Here is a 17,135-nt window from a genome sequence, read left to right as displayed (position 1 = left end):
CAGCAGTCGTAGAGTCCGATGTAGGATGATGGTATGGTATGTTAGGAAATGGTTGGTGATGACTATTGTTGAGATAGGATGGTTTTGTTCTAGATATGTTCATGATGTTGATTTCAGGATAGAATGGCATATGTGATTAAGTGTAGATGCTCACACATTTGTGTCAAAAATTACTTTTGCATATGAATCTACTTAACTTTATGGTCGATTCCTTGCTAACTCATCCAAAAGCATAATCCTTGGTGTCAAGCTATTATATGCATCCATTATGGATTAAGTCTTGCGAGTACCTTCGTACTTACACTACTTTTATAGGTGATATAGGTGAGGAGGAGCTAGTGTTTGATTACTTCACGCCCGCCGATGTAGGTGATAGGCAGAAGTAGTGTAAACTACTCGAGTGATGAGGTTTTGGGGTGGTGTCTCAGGGCAAATTGCTTCACCTATCTTTTGTTGCTCATAGATTTTATTTTTTGCTGTGTAGTATCTCTAGGTGGCTAGGAGATGAGACTGTTCTTCTATACTCCTAGTGTTCGAGTGTTGTAAATTGTCGTAGATGACAATCCTCTAAAGACTTGTAATATAATTTCATTACTCGCTCTTTATTAAGTTTTGTTGTGATGACATATGTGGCGATTTGGAGAGTTGTAATATAATTTTATTACACGCTCAATCAGTTTGGGTTCCGAAGACTTGAAGTCCATGGGTTGGCACGGGGATTTGGAGACTTGGTGTACAAGATGAAGTGAAGGTTCAACCAAAAAAAAGCCAAGTATAAAAGATTAGGAATATTGATAAAAACATTGATCATCATATACACAAATCCCCTATCTAAAGGTAAGAGAGGTAATGGTAGCTAGATTTTTGTTCATGTATTTTGTTTTCCATCTAGTATATTTACCGTGTCTAGTGTAGGTTTTTCTTATGGTAGGTTTCTTGTGTTTCTCTCTAATCTATGAGCAACCTACATGATTTATTAGTTGTAGTTTCTTTACATGGTATATTTCTTAAATTGATATTCTTTATGTGACATGAGTTCAATCTATAAGATAAATTTTCCATTGTTATCAATGACAAGTGTGTATCTCTCACAAATATTTAAAACTTGTATGTACTCATTTAAGAGGAGTATATCTTATGGATTGTGATTTTAAGACTAATATTTGTTGCAAGTGATATCTTTTGTAGTCTCATAGAGTAATTTACAAGTCCCCGGAAGTATGCAATACTTATTCATCAATTGGTATTATTGTCAATTATTTCGTACATTTAAGTTACCTCCATGCTTAATATGTCTTAAACTTTCTATCACTTCATATTGTCTAAGTTGTGCATATGTTTCACCCTTATCATGTGTATGCATATATATAAAGAGAGTTTAGACTATATTATGTGATTTTTATAAATTGTGATCCATATATTTTCATTTCAAATGGTATCCACATAGCTCATTTTAATTCAATTGGTACCATATCTTTGAATTGAATCCCTACTATCGGTATCATTTTATTGGATCATAATTCATAAATATCTCTCCCATGTGCTCTAACATTTTTCCTTAAATTCAATATGTGTTTGTAGCATTTTTTAGATTGTTGACAAAGGGGGAGAATTTTGATGACTAAAGCAAGTTCAAGTTATATGAAGCAAGATGTCATGGCTAGGGGAAGAACAAGCAAGGAAATAAAATGCCTAAGGACGCCAAGGTTGATAAAGGAAGAACTCTTGCATGGGTCGATCAAGGGAGATAGTAGCGATGGAGAAAGGGAAGCCACAATAAAATGGGGACTAAGTGGTAAGAACATGCAAAGTGGTAAGGCCTTGTGTCATTACAATTAGTATCATTTATGATTTACCTCTTGCTTTAGTTGTGTTGTTATTAATCACCAAAAATGGAGAGATTGTAGCGAGCATGGTCCTCTTAGAGGCATATATGTGATTTTAATGATTAATGATAATATAGTCAATAAAACTAATATGTTTGTCAAGTATATGCATTAGTAGGTCTTATGGATGCAATACATGAAGAAACCACCGATGTCGGGACAAAGATTGATTAAATTAGAAAAGTCTCATAAAAATTGACTACACCGGATGATCCGGTGCATATGAGTTTTCATATGCTGGAGTGATTCAGTTCATGGCAACTATACACATCGGAAGAACTGACGTATGAAATTGACAACGCCGGAGTGTTATGACAGAAGGAGATGAAGATAATACACGCCAAATGGTCCGGTGTTCTGAGTTACACACGCCGAATGGTGCGCCAGAGTATTTCTTACAAAGAAGGTTGTAGATGTTAAAGAATGAAGTTCAACACACCGGATGATCCGACGTCCTGATGATGAACAAGCCGGAGTATTTTGTGCAGAGAAGAAGTGGCTCGGTTTGGCTCAAGTGTACATGCCGGAAGGTCCAGCGATGGAGTTAAAGAGTACACCAGAATGTCCAGTGTTCACAGAGGATTTGAGTGGGATTTCAATGGCTAGTTTTTGGATGATGTACACGTCGGATGGTCCAGTGAGTACATTATTGTTTACACCAGATCATCCGACGTATATAGTAAAGTTAAGTCATTGGGGCAACGGCTAGTCCATGGAGTGAGGCTATAAATAACCCTCCACTCGGTCATTTGAAGGTGTGGCTATCCAGAGGAAGCTTATAGACACTTGTGAAGACATTCAAACCACCAAAATGCTTAAAGTGATCATCTAAGGCACTTAAGCACAAAATTAGAGATTAATTAGTGCTAATAGGTCTAGATAGAGTTATTGCTAGGTGTTGCTACCTAGAGAGTGGATCAAAGAGTGATTTTAGAGTGTACAAAGTAGTATGTCGGTATCTTTGAGTCTTGGTGACTCGTTGGCATCTTGAGCCTTGGTGGTTCAAGCTTGTTGACCCTTCAACTTGGTGTAGAGCGGTGACAAGACTCTTGTACGGGGATGCGAAGACCTTGCCTTGGTGGCTCAAGCTACAAAGTGAAAATGGCGGTAAGTGACCGAAAAAAAGACTTGTGGTAAAGCTTTACCTTAGTGGCTTGATAGCTCTACCCACTTGAGGCCTTGGTGACTCAAGGGTCGTGATCGGATGTCGTCCGAAAGCTATAGCCCAGGTGGCTGCTCTAACGTAGACTAGGAGTAACGTTTATGCTATTGATACCACGGGATAAAAATCCCCCGTACCGAGTTTACTTTTTCTACCATCTTTACGTTTTCACATTTACTTCTTACAATCTATACTTGCATGTTTAACTTTATATAGTAGTTTGTTAAGATTGACTATAGATGATAAATCTTTGAACGATGGAGTAAACACACTAGATGAATCTAAAGCATATTTAGATAGAAATTAATATATATTTATATTATAAATTTTTTAGAACCGATTAATTTTAAGTGTTATAATTCAACCTTTTTTAAAACATCACCGATCCCTTCAAAAATCTAATGACAACCAAACGACTCTGCTAGCTCAGCAAGGCAAACCAATCAAACAAGTTGCAGTTGCTAGCCGGACAAAACTGGACTGGGCAAGCTTGCCCAGCTGAGCTAGTGCTCACCTTAGCAAGACTACCAAACACACCCTTTGTTACTAGTAAGGATAGCTAACTTTGCCTAGTGAACTAGCTCAGGCTGACAAGGATCTCCCTGCCCATGCAGCAGAGCCAAATTGGCTTCTCGTGCACTAGCAAAGGTTGTTCCAAGCTGCCTGTCACTTCTTGCCGAGCATGCAGTTTATTAACACAAGATGGTTGGTTGGTCATTTGTGTCGTTTATTAATCGTATACACTAACCTCTTACTTCTGTGAAAGACGGATTTGCAGGCAGTGATTCATTCCATACCATCAGTGATGGTGAAACTGAAACTAGCCACAGCCTAAACAATCAAGGACTGTCAAAAAAAAGCGCTGAACGGCTGAGGGGAGGGGATCCATCCCAAGCCACAGAATTCAGAATGAATCCAATGGCTAAGATTTTGCATTTTTGCTTGTGCATCTGAGCCACACCAAGCCATCCTATCAATGAGGCCTGCTAAATCTGTTAACACTGCTGCAAGTGAACATGATTATTTTGTGCATGTTAACATCTTTGCCCGGAAGAATGGTAAAGGGTAATGTCTTAGGCATCATCAGACTATACATCAAAATCTAGAGACAGCCTCATTAATCATTGTTAAACCTTAAGTTTAGACGTTCTTCTTCTCGTCATTACAGCAAATGACACCAAAACTATGATCGTGGTGATCCCTAGACCAAGCCGGACCACCATCCAAGGAGAGCAAATACCATCGTCGCAGACGATGCCTATCCAGCCCTGAAAGGGATAAGCTAAAGCACGTAAGGCAACCCTAGCACAACAATAACAGAGATAATAATTCTTTTATTCCACCGCAGATGAGAACCATCAAGCTTATATTCTATCATTTTTCTTACCTTGCATATGCACATGCATGAAATACTAACATTCTGAATGTTCACGTTATGCCAAATCAATTACAAACGTGACATAATGAAGTACTTAATATGGTCAATATGAAGCTGGCTCCCTTATTGTTTTCGAAAAAAATCTGGATGAACTGAGTCATTAGCCGCTACTACCCGAGACTGTAACCGTTCTCCCTTGTTTGGCAGAGTTATAGAGATTGTTTTCAATGCTTTTACCAAACAGGATGCAATAATTAACATGGGTAGCCATGGTACAAACTCTGAGCCTCGCCCACAGTCCACAACACATCACTGAGGTTATGAATTCTGGCAGGAAAGCTTGTCAAACTAAAATGAACCACAAAAGGAAGAATTGCTATATGAGTTTGAACAAACCTTTTGTTCTGCCAATTGTATGTGCTGCCCCACAATGGAATGTTGAGCTTTTAGCATAAGATGTTCCTGGGTGAAAATTTTCTTAGCATGCTCATATAGCTCCATGTCAAGGCTGTTCAACAAGATAATTTGCTTCAAAATCGCTTTAGGTACCAGTTTCCGTGCCTGCAAACAGAACTTGGAATGTCATGGTTGAAATATTCTAATATGAAAGCAATCCATATATAAGCTAGAAACACGACCAGGACTTTCTAATTATTAATGGAATTTTGTGTTATGACAAAAAGATATTTGTATCAGATATTAACACATGTATGGTTATGAAGTTTTGAGTACGCCAGCCTTAGTGTTTGCGTCCCTTTTTTATTTTCTTGGTCCTCGATTTGTTCTTTGATATTGACAGAGAAATAAGAACGATCTTCGAAGTACAACTCCATTCCCCCTTTGGTTCTCACCTCCTTTGAAAAGTTTGCTCCCTCAACTTTCTTTAGGGATATTTTACGACGGTTAGACTGAGACTTTCGCAGTTTAGCAATGCAAGTCTCATAAGCTTCCATCAATTTACCAACAGTCATCTGGCATCAGCAATAAAATCACATTGAGATAACAAGGTAATAATAGAAAACTTTACGCAAATAATTTAGCAGTTCAGGTAGTGTATTACATTTCCTTTTCCATGTTCATCCCCAGTAGTGTTCAGAGCTTCATTATTTTGCCAACCATGGGTGCTATTCTATCAGGAAAAACAAAAATATGAGGAGGCCAACATGCAAGACCAAACAATTCAATGTAAAGCTTACCAGATGTTCATTTGTATCTCCATCCTCTATATCCAGCCTGGATGGGTGAGAGTCTGTGAAAACGACTCAGAGGTTAGATCCTCATTTATCATCTTTGCTTTGGCAAAAGTATATAAATATATAAAAAAAATGGAGAAACATACACCCAGAACAAAGATCAAATATTTATTACGTCATTATTTCATGAAGTCACCTTTTCCAGAAATATTGCTTTCCTTCCCTAATGTTTTTAATGTGCAGCAAAACATGCACAAAATTGAAGTTTACCACTTCAATAGCTACACCAGCCACAATTACCAGTGCTGCTTATGCACTTAGTGATTGATGAGCGCCTTCTTTCCACTTGTTTGAACTATGCTCAAGGTTATGTTGTTTCGAACTCTCCATTTGTTTTGTTATGAGGTATGCACATACTGCACCTTTTTATTTCTGTATGATACTATGTGATCCGAGAATTCCAGCAATGCATCGCTGATTTGTTTGGGGATGTCTGATCCCAAAACTTTTCAGTCATCTCTTTCAGCTTCAAAAGAAATAAAGCTAAGGGGGCCATTGCCCTTTGGTCTAAAGTAACACAAATACAACTGCTGGAGACACAATTATAAAGTAGGGCCATCAGATAGCATTGTATATTACTGTTCCCACTGGGTAGATCTTCCTTGATATCCAAGTTTAATGCCGCAGACTGTGAAAGCACCTGTGCTCCTACCATATGAACAAACAACCTCGCTGATTCTTCATGATCCTCCGTAAGTCCTACATACAGCATTCGATCCAGCCTATTCTGTAATTCAAAATGATAGCATTAACTTTGGTAAGTAGATAAGAACTCCAGATCTAACTCCGTATAGTAAATGGATATATGTGGTTCAATACGTCTTACTGGCATAATACATCTATCTACTGTTTATATTCCTTTTGTAGGAGAACACAGCCAATGCAGTGTTTTGCATGTCAGAATGCAATAATGTCTTATATGCTTTCTCCATTGGAATACACATGGAAATGTCTTTCGTGACATTCATCTCTTTGGTATATACCTTAGCAACTTCAAGCACAAGACGACCAAAATCTGGATGCTTTCTGACACAATGCCGAACCTCGTGTGCTCCATCGAAGTATGAATTGTTCGTTAGCCCAGTAATCTGCCAAGGTACCACGAGAAGAAAAAAAAAAGGAAGCCAGAGTGTTGAAGCTGACCAGGAAATCATCAGCAGGCAAATGTTTATTACAGCTACTTGCGAAAGAAAATATTACACATAAATACGCTTGGGACATAACATGATAGGTACTAGGTACTGAGTACAGATTTGCAACAGAATCACTGAACATACAAATTGATCAGTCTTCACAGGACAATGTGTACTAGGACATTGAAATGGAAAAATGCACACTTATTTCTGGTCAATCTTTCCACATAGGTTTTTCTCCCAAGGGTTCTTGTTGGATTGCTGATGTTATTCAGGTAAAATGAACATGTATATAAAAAACTCACGAAATTGCCATGGGTAAGGTTTAGCTGTTGGATATATTATATATGGTATAACTGTCTGTTGGTAAGAATGAAGGGAGTATAGATGCTCTGTTGGGCCAAAAATTACAAGGATGTAACATTTCTTGGTTCGGTCAACATCTATCATCATCGTTCTGATTGTGACTAACAATAAGCGCCTCTGCGGGATGCAATGGCTTTTGAAGTGGGAACATCTCTGCGGTAATAAAGTTTTTTCTAAGTATGCACACATATGTTTACTATTTGTTGTCTGTGTAGCTTGAATTATGTCGATTGTTCAGGTAGGGCATGATTACATTCATCAAAAATAGTAGGAAGATATGCACTCAATCACAGGTCTACACACGCAAATGTATCATCTTTAGAAAATAATCAAAATATAGAAACTTGACAAATTGGATTGAACTTCCGAATCACCTGTAGCAGGTGTTATTGCATGATTTCGTACCAGGGTGCATAATAATATCCAAGGGGCAGATAAAATGTGAGAAGAACAATCATAGTTTCCAGTACACAGAGATATAGCAGATGAGTAACCTAATAAAGCCATACAGGAATACTACAACAGAAATCAAGATATACCAAAAGGACAAGTCATCATACCTGAAAGGTAGCACCATTATGAATGATTTCATGCGCAACTGGATCATTGATGTACTGGTGTAATGGCATAACCATATCCTCCACATCATATGCATTAACCTTCTTGCTACTGTTCACTTTGTCAATCCCTAGGGCATCTCTCTGGCAAATTATAATGTATATTACACTTATTGAACGAATAATCTGATACAGGCAATGGAAGCATCATAATTTTGAGCTCATTGATTCTGAGATATATTTGGAATATGTACTCCTGGTTGTTCAAATCAAATGGAGTGTAAACTACTATTGAATCTTAAGTGGTCACACTTGAAACCCTCCAATTGACAAAACTACGATACCAAATGGCTACCTTGGAACACTATAAACAAAAGGAAATAAATTGATGGTAGGGAAACTGTAAGTGTAGCAGAGATGCGTATCTCGCGATGGATTTGTGGCCATACAAGAAAGGATCGAATCCGAAATAATGATATACGTGATAGGGTAGGGGTAGCGTCAATTGAAGAAAAGCTTGCCCAACATTGGTTGAGATGGTTTGGACATATCCAACGGAAGCCTCCAGAGTCACCTGTGCATAGCGGGATACTGAGGCGCGCTAATAATATGAAGAGAAATAAGGCCAACCAAACCTAACATGGGAGATGTTATGACCGGCATCCAGTTTAGGCGACACAGTAAGAAGGATTAGAATCGGGTAGGAGATGTAATCTAGCTTAGGAAGAAAAAGTCCTACTCGGATTAGGACAGATATTGGTTAAGACAGTTAGAGATAGGATTCTATAGCTATCGGATTAGAGATAAGAAGTCCAGTCGGTTTAAGAATAGAAATCTAGTTGGATTAGGATAGGAATTGTGGTTTGAATAGAATTTGTAAGCCGGCTAGGTAACCCTGGCCGGCCATATATATGTGGGGGCTATGTGCCCAGAATAAAGGGAGCAACAATTACCTCTACTACTTCTATTCCTCTACTGTTATTTCTATTGCCGATTCCCTTATTGTTCTCTTTCTTCTACTTTTGTCCAAGCCCCTGTCGTGAGCACCAGGAAGGTAATCACAGCGCCTACCAGCAGGAAGCTTAAGTCAAGGCCTAAAGTACAGCATCGATACAATCTAAGGAGAATAGTCCTTACCAATTTGGTATCAGAGATGTCAAGCTCCGAAGACGGCGAGGGTTCTAGTTCTCAAGCAGTCGACACCTTGTCCAAGGCGATGGCGGATCTACAGCAGAGCGTGCAGCAACAATTCGGTGAATTTGCAAAGCAGTTGGCTGCAATATCCTCCCAGCAGGCAGATTTGAAGACCTTTGTGTACTCTGCGCAACAGCCTGCTGTCTCGGGACTGTACAGCTACACCACAGCTATGTTGTCCACCACATCGCCGACCACAACGTCGCTCCAAGGCCCTGCATCAACGCTGCCACCTTCTGCAGGCGTTCCAGGCCTCCTAGGGCTGCCCCCCTTCCTGGCACCACCATTACCATCAACCCTCCCCATCCACCAGATTCAATTTCCATCATCACCATCACCCATACCCATCATGCAGCCCCACATTTCCCCTATCAGGCAGGAACAGAACCAGCCGACCACCACAAGAGTTCCTCACTTCCATAAGCTTGAGTTTCCAACCTTCGATGACAAGGAGGATCCCCTCGGTTGGCTGAATCGCTGCGAGCATTTTTTTTCATGGACAGCGAACATTGGAGAGTGACAAAGTCTGGTTAGTAGCCTACCATCTGGTGGGAGGCGCCCAACATTGGTACTTCATGCTGCAGCGCGACTCCGGTGTTCCGTCATGGCCGCGCTTCAAGGAGTTGTGCCATCTACGCTTTGGTCCACCACTTCGGAACAACGCGTTGGGCGAATTGGCGAGCCTATCCTTCATGACATCCGTTGAAGCCTACATGGACCAGTTTCAGGTCCTTCTGTGTCGTGCCAACCCTCTATATGCTGCTTAGCAGGTCCAACTGTTCACGGCAGGGTTACCAGATCGGATCCGCATCAACGTAGAGCTTCAAGATCCTCTAGACTTGCAAATGGCGATGAGTCTAGCCCACGCGTACGAGTGTCATGCTCAGACTTTTGATGGCCTATCATCGACGACACGCGCCTCTGTCCGCACAGCAAGCAGGCCACCTCTGAACCCTCCCTTGGCGACCAAGCCTCCTTCCTCTGTCCCCCGCTGAGCTGGCTGAGCACCGCAAGCAAGGTATGTGCTACAACTATGACGAACAATACATGCACGGCCATCCCTGCCAGCGGCTATTCTACATCGAGGTGAACGACTACGACGACGACAATGATGTTGATCTTGTAGTGAGCACCGATGGCCCCGTTGTCTCCCTTCATGCGCTCACAAGCATTCGTGCTAAGGAGATGATACAGGTTTGGGTCATCATCAAAAACCAGCTGCTGCTCGCCCTTCTCGACTCTGGATCAACACACAATTTTATCAATGAGTCGATCGCTCATCGCATCGGACTGCCAGTCCGTCCATTCGCTCTGGCTTCAACGTCGCAATAGCAAATGGTGACAGGGTGGACTGTGTTGGGTTGTGCACTGATCTCCCTGTACGCATCGACCTCGAAGACTTCAGGGTGGATTGTTACATTATTCCTCTGGGTGGCTACGACACGGCATTGGGTGTCTAGCTCCTTTGTACTCTTGGGCCGATCTTGTGCGATTTCGATGACCTCTGTTTGGCTTTCCGACGAGATGGCCGCCATGTCCTTTGGAAGGGTCTCGGCTCCACCCGGCAGGATATCCAACGTATGGAAGCACATGCACTCCGCGGCGATGATATGGATGGTCTTCTCCAAGACTTCGCTGACTTGTTCGCAGTACCTCATGGATTTCCCCTCAAGCGCTCTCGCGATCACAGGATTCACTTACTGCCTGATATAGCGCATGTGGTCGTACGGCCGTACCGTTACCCGCAGCTACAGAAAGATGAATTGGAACGCCAGTGTGCGGCTATGCTGGCCTAAGGTACGATCCGTCATAGCAATTCTACATTTTCATCGCCCATCCTTCTTGTCATGAAGCAGGACGGCACATGGAGGTTCTGCGTGGACTATTGTTCGCTGAACGAACGCACACTCAAGGACAAGTATCCGATTCCGATCGTGGACGAGCTTCTCGATGAACTTCATGGCACTTGCTACTTCACTAAGCTCGACCTTCGCTCCGGATATCATCAAGTCCGCATGCACCCGGACGACATTGAGAAGACAGCCTTCCGGACACATCATGGCCACTTCAAATTTTTGGTGATGCCTTTCGGTCTCACAAATGCAGCGGCAACATTCCAAGCCTTGATGAACGAAGTTCTTCGACCGTTTTTACACCAATTTGACTGGTATTTTTGGATGATATTCTAATTTATAGTTCATCATGGTCAAAGCATATTAAGCATGTTGCAGCCGTGTTCAAGCTTCTCCGCCAACACTCCCTCTTCCTCAAGTGCTCCAAATGCATGTTCGCGGCCTCCTCGGTCGCCTATTTGGGCCATATCATATCAGCTAATGGTGTGGCCATGGATGGCGACAAGGTGCAAGCGGTAGTGGCCTAGCCGCACCCCCGCTTGGGTCGTGGGCTACGCGGATTTTTGGGTCTTGTCGGCTACTATCGCACATTTGTACAAGACTTCGGCGTCATCGCAGCACCACTAACTAAACTCCTCAAAAAGGAAGCGTTTCAGTGGACGGCTGATGCGGACACATCGTTTCAAGCCCTGAAGGATGCTCTCTCCCGCGCACCTATCCTCCTGCTACCGGACTTCAACAAGTTGTTTGTCATTGACTGCGACACCTCGGGCAAGGGGTTTCAGTGTCGTACTGCATCAGGGCGCGGGCGCCTTGGCCTTCTTCAGCCGGCCATTTGCTGCTCGCCACATCAAGCTAGCCGCCTACGAGCGTGAATTGATCAGTTTGGTCCAGGCAGTTCGGCACTGGCGACCGTATTTATGGGGGAGTAAGTTTTGCATCCAACTGGTCATTATAGTCCTAAATTTATTCTGGACCAGCGCCTATCTACTATTCCGCAGCATCAATAGATCAGCAAGCTTTTTGGGTTTGACTTCACGGTCGAGTTTTGGCGGGGACGACTTAACACCGTGGCCGACGCTCTGTCTCGCCGGGATGCCGACCAAGGAGCCTTTTTGGCAATATCAGTTCCCACGTTTCAAGTTTTTCAGGACATTCAGCGCGAAGAACATACCAACACCGAGATGCTCAGTACGCGTGACAAGGTCTTAGCCGGTGACCTGGGTGCGCCATGGCACTTCACTGATGGCCTCATCCAGTTTGGTCGTCGAGTATTCTTGCCAGCTTCATCCAACTTATTGCCCAACCTGCTGCAGGTTGCCCATTGTATGGGTCATGAGGGCATATGGAAGACACTTCACCGGCTGCGGGCTGAATTTTACATTCCACACGACCGTCAGCTTGTCCGGGACTTTATTCATGCATGTGTCGTATGCCAGCGGAATAAAACAGAAACACTTTGGCCGACCGGTCTGCTTTAGCCCCTAGCCATTCCCTCTGGTGTTTGGGAAGATATTTCCATGGATTTTGTGGAGGGGATACCCAAGGTGAACAACAAGTCAGTTATTCTTACAGTAGTTGACCGCTTCTCCAAGTATGCGCATTTTATTGCGCTAGGCCATCCTTACACGGCAGCATCAGTGGCACGAGCTTTCTTCGACAATATTGTATGTCTACATGGTTTTGTGACTTCCATTGTAAGTGATCATGACCCAGTGCTTACAAGCCACTTCTGGAAGGATCTATTCAACATGGTGGGAGTAAATCTTCACATGAGCACGTCATTTCACCCACAATCAGATGGACAGACCAAGGTTGTCAATAAAGTGATTGCCATGTACATGAGGTGTATCACAGGTGATAAGCCTCATGCTTGGTTGGAGTAGCTTCTGTGGGCGGAATATTGCTACAACACGTCCTTTTCATTCGGCGCTTCGTACATCACCTTTTTGAGTGGTTTATGGTCAGGAGCCGCCAGCCCTTATTCCCTAGACACAAGGAGAGGCTAGGGTTGCTACTGTAGATGATCTGATTCGCGAACGAGACAAGTTTCTAGTAGCTGTCCGTGAGCATCTTCTCTAGGCCCAGCAGTATGGCAAGAAATATTATGATGCTCACCATCGGGAAGTAGTGTTTAAGGTGGGCGATTGGGTATGGCTCTGCCTCCTCCACTAGCAAGTGCAGTCCTTGTCTGTGTTTCCCACCGGTAAGCTTGGACCACGCTTTGTTGGGCCGTTTCAGGTGGTTGCACGGGTGGGACAAGTAGCTTATCGCTTGCTGCTTCCAGATGGTGCCCGAATGCACGATGTCTTCCACGTGGGTCTTCTCAAACATTACCACGGCTCCCCACCAAATGCTCCGCCCACCTTACCTCCCTTGGATGAAGGTCGTGCCCTACCAATTCCTGCTAAGGTCCTTCGGGTGGCTCTACGAAGGGGCGTGTGGCATGTCCTAATGTGTTGGGATGGCATGGACATGGCAGAAGCTACATGGGAGCCAGTTGATGAATTTAGAAGGTCTTACCCGTCGGTTCAGCTCGAGGACGAGCTGCGAGGGGGGGGTGATGTTATGATCGGCATCCAGTATAGGCGACGCAGTAAGAAGGATTAGAATCGGGTAGGAGATGTAATCTAGCTTAGGAATAAAAAGTCCTAGTCGGATTAGGACAGACATTGGTTAAGTCAATTAGAGATAGGATTCTATAGCTATCGGATTAGAGATAAGAAGTCCAGTCGGTTTAAGAATAGAAGTCTAGTTGGATTAGGATAGGAATTGTGGTTTGAATATAATTTGTAAGCCGGTTGGGTACCCCTGGCCGACCATATATATGTGGGGGCTATGCGCCTAGAATAAAGGGAGCAACAATTACCTCTACTACTTCTATTCCTCTACTGCTATTTCTATTGTCGATTCCCTTGCTGTTCTCTTTCTTCTACCTTTGTCCAAGCCCCTACCGTGAGCACCAGGAAGGTGATCACGACGCCTACCAGCAGGAAGCTTAAGCCAAGGCCTAAAGTACAGCATCGATACAATCTAAGGAGAGTAGGCCTTACCAGGAGGAGTCTGTAAAGAGAGACTTGAAGAAATGAAATATCCTTGAAGAACTATCAAAAAGCGCGTGAAAGTTAGCAATCCACGTGCCAGAACCATAAATTATACTTTAGCTCCTTGTACCGTTATTATTTTATTTTTTACTATTACTAGTATCATTGTTATCATTATTATTTTCTCATCATCTTTTTAGTTGGATCTTGTGAGTTTCATCTCTAGCCTACCTCAACTTTCTTGGGACAAAGGCTTTGTTGTTGTTGTCGTGTAGGTAAACTGTAATATCTAGATGCTCTCCAAGGTTCAAGAAGATGATCTACTGAATGAAGGAGAGTTAAGTCCAAAGTAAATTCCACAGTGGATCAACTGCTATATGCCTATTACAATTGGTGTTTGCTTTTATTTTAAGACTGTATATAGATGTCTATCCAAGATCTTGTTGCTTGTTGAATATACTAAAACACAAGGTCCCAAAATACAAGGTATCGATTCTAAGGGGAAAAGTGTCTTGACAAAACATTTTGTAAAAATGGTTGCATTCGAGCAACTGCACTTTAAGCCCATAATCATATCTAACATATCTTACTATAAAAAGATAAATCTAAAAAAAGGTCAAACTGAAGTGAATAGGCATACCCTGGCAAACAGATCTTCTCTCATCCATGGAACCAAGTACTTCCAAGGCCATATGTCTAATGTACTTACAGCACGAGATTTTGTTAACACACGGTTTGTCATAAACTTTGCAGAAGTTAAGTTTGGGTGCACAAGGAATCTAGCTGCAACTTCAACCGAGAACTCATATGTGCTAAAAACACGATCAACTGGATTTCTTAGTATTGTTACTACGGAAGTTCTCTCCCTTGGCAGCTTGGAAATTAAGCTATAGTCATCATGACTAACAACCAACTTGCAATCAGGATGGCTGACAAGAAGACAAAATTTTCATTAGTAATTGTAAACAAATCATCTTGATAAAATTCTTAGAAGTGAACTCATGGGGCAAATAGCCAAATACTGGTGGACAATTACTTCCTAAGGCATTACAATGAAAAATTGCACCTTGAGTACCTAAACCTTTGTTGGCATCACCCATAGACAAGTCACAACATCCATGTAAATGTTAATTACCAATTTCAAGATGTTTGTGCCTATGTGTATACTAGAATGCATTCCCAGCCAGGTAAGCACTCAGAACATTATTTCACTAAACAAATATGCATTAAAATATTGATAACGTGAACTTTATTTAGATCATGATCAAAATTTAAAATATAGAAGATAACCTAGAGTGAGAATTTCCCAAGCATTTTTTCCCATAAAGGCAATAAAACTCGACCTGTTGAGAGAGCAGGGTGGATGTAACCGATGGATTTGAAGAATGAACTATTTTCTTTTTACTTATTCAGACAGTTTACCAGAAGAGCATATGGTTCAGAACTCAGAAGGGGGACTCATAATACGGATATCGTTTAACAATTGCCTGATTGACATGATGATGGAATTCAGCAAAGTAGAGGACTAACTTTTCTCACCTTGGGTCAAACCGTAGCTTATCATAAGAACGCGGGCATTCCTGCGCATTTGTATACAGCTTCTTCAAGAAGCTGCCAAAACATGAAACGTCACCGGGATACACCTTATATTACAGTGAACCAAACTGCTGCAAGGTCCAGAGAATTTGTACCAATGAAAGTAGGTGCGGCCTCCGGTTCTAGGAATGTGAAGGAAGAAGAGCAAATCCTTGAGGCTCAGTTTGTCCCCATCCTTTTGGCTTCCCGCAGACGAATCCGCCCAGCCCCTGACAACTCCCTCGCAGTGTCTGTACTCGTCATCAGAGCTGACAAGTGGGAGCAACGCCACTGCATCCCCAGAACGAGCAACCATTAGCGATTAGTCTATTACCATCGCAAATCGGAGTAGGCGTGCTTCCAAGCTTCCAGCGAACGTTCCTAGGACCGAGATCATTGCAGCGAACGAATTTTTCGAAACAAGGATTCCATGCTCCCAGCGAACGAATCATCCTATCAACGTCGCAACCGCTTACCGCGCGCAGCAGCAAAGCAGAATTCAGACGTGCTGGGAATACGGCGAGAGGCGAGAGGCAAGCGCACCTGACACCACGACGAGGAGAGCCAGTCCGAGCGCGAGAGCGCGCGCGCCCAATCCGACCACCCGCGCCATCGATTCGGCAGGGGAGCCTGCCGGCGCCCAGATCAGGCGCCCAGATCCAGCAGCGAACACGGCGCCCAGGCGCAGCGATCGGGAAGACGAGGACGAGAGGGCCGGGCCGGCGCAACAACGGAAGGGAGGAGGGAGGACGAGGGGGCGTTAAAAAAGGTTGGGGGAGGAAACGGTAGGATCACGAGAGGGAGGTGGCGGTGGCGGCGGGAACCTCAACTCAGCGCGCCGCGGCAGGCAGGGACGGGAGGAGGCCTCGGCACCGGCGCACGCACGCACGCCCGCCGGCACCCGCCTCTTTCCTCGCCTCCCTCTCCCCCTGGGTTCCCGTGCCCACTCCTCTCGCGCGCGCTCCGCGGCTCGTGTCGTGGTGGCGCTGTTGTTTATTCTCTTTCGCGGCCTCGCCCGCGCAGCTTCTGCGCTAGTGGCGGTCGCTATCGGGCGGGGGCGTATCGACGCCGAGGCGGAGGCGGAGGCGGGCGTAGGTGCGGTGGTGGTGGCCCGTGCCGTGGTGGATTGATGGTGGTGGGAAAGCGCGCAGCGGAAAAGGCAAGTTTTTTTTCTCGCCACTCGCGCCGTGCGATGGGTTTCGGCCTGCCGGCCTCGGCCCTCCTTCCCGTTTGTGCAGCAATTGATCTTCGTCGTGGCTCTCCGACTCCGAGATTTGCAGCGCACCGAGCGGTGGATCTGGCCGGTGGTTTTCTCCCGTTTGTGCAGCAAATGGTGGGATCTGGTACTCCAGATGGTGCATATCTTCCTCTGTGTGCATCGATCGTGAAGAGACGTTCAGCGCCGGTTTGGTCCCTAGCCAGTTGTGGAAGTCTCAGCGAGCAAGATCAGGTTGCTCTAGAAAAATATGGGATCATCTCGTTTGATAGGGTTTTCACCTAAATTTATTGTGGATTCGGATCTAAAACCTAGTCAAACACCTCCTTAGGCAATCTTCTCATGACTTGTATCTAGGGCTAGCAATAGGTCGAATTCAGATGGAGCAAAATCATATCGGATCTAAAACCCATCAAACTCAATCCAACCAATACCCGCACCCGTTGGGTGCCCATCGAGTTTTCACTCATCTAGATCCTTCAGTAGCCCGCCAGTGGAGACGGGGCACCAGGCGGCGA

At 43.8% G+C, this 17,135-nt stretch overlaps 1 protein-coding gene across 1 annotated transcript; it reads right to left on the bottom strand.

Annotated features, from left to right (window-relative positions):
• Positions 1-4,035: 4,035 nt before the first annotated feature.
• Positions 4,036-16,612, bottom strand: LOC133926283 (protein-tyrosine sulfotransferase-like). The gene is made up of 13 exons (XM_062372128.1): positions 16,226-16,612; positions 15,945-16,031; positions 15,518-15,692; positions 15,366-15,437; positions 14,467-14,755; positions 7,739-7,879; positions 6,663-6,767; positions 6,259-6,406; positions 5,623-5,675; positions 5,487-5,555; positions 5,278-5,397; positions 4,823-4,987; positions 4,036-4,316 (listed from the first exon to the last, which is right to left on the bottom strand). Exons 2-13 carry the CDS (start codon positions 16,012-16,014, stop codon positions 4,176-4,178), a joined length of 1,548 nt encoding a protein of 515 aa, XP_062228112.1. The 5' UTR covers positions 16,015-16,031; positions 16,226-16,612; the 3' UTR covers positions 4,036-4,175.
• Positions 16,613-17,135: the final 523 nt, after the last annotated feature.

This window comes from Phragmites australis, chromosome 8, assembly GCF_958298935.1.
Source record: "Phragmites australis chromosome 8, lpPhrAust1.1, whole genome shotgun sequence".
NCBI classification, from domain to species: Eukaryota; Viridiplantae; Streptophyta; class Magnoliopsida; order Poales; family Poaceae; genus Phragmites; species Phragmites australis.
Note: the sequence above shows the minus strand (reverse complement) of the source record. Positions and strands in the feature narration are given on the sequence as shown.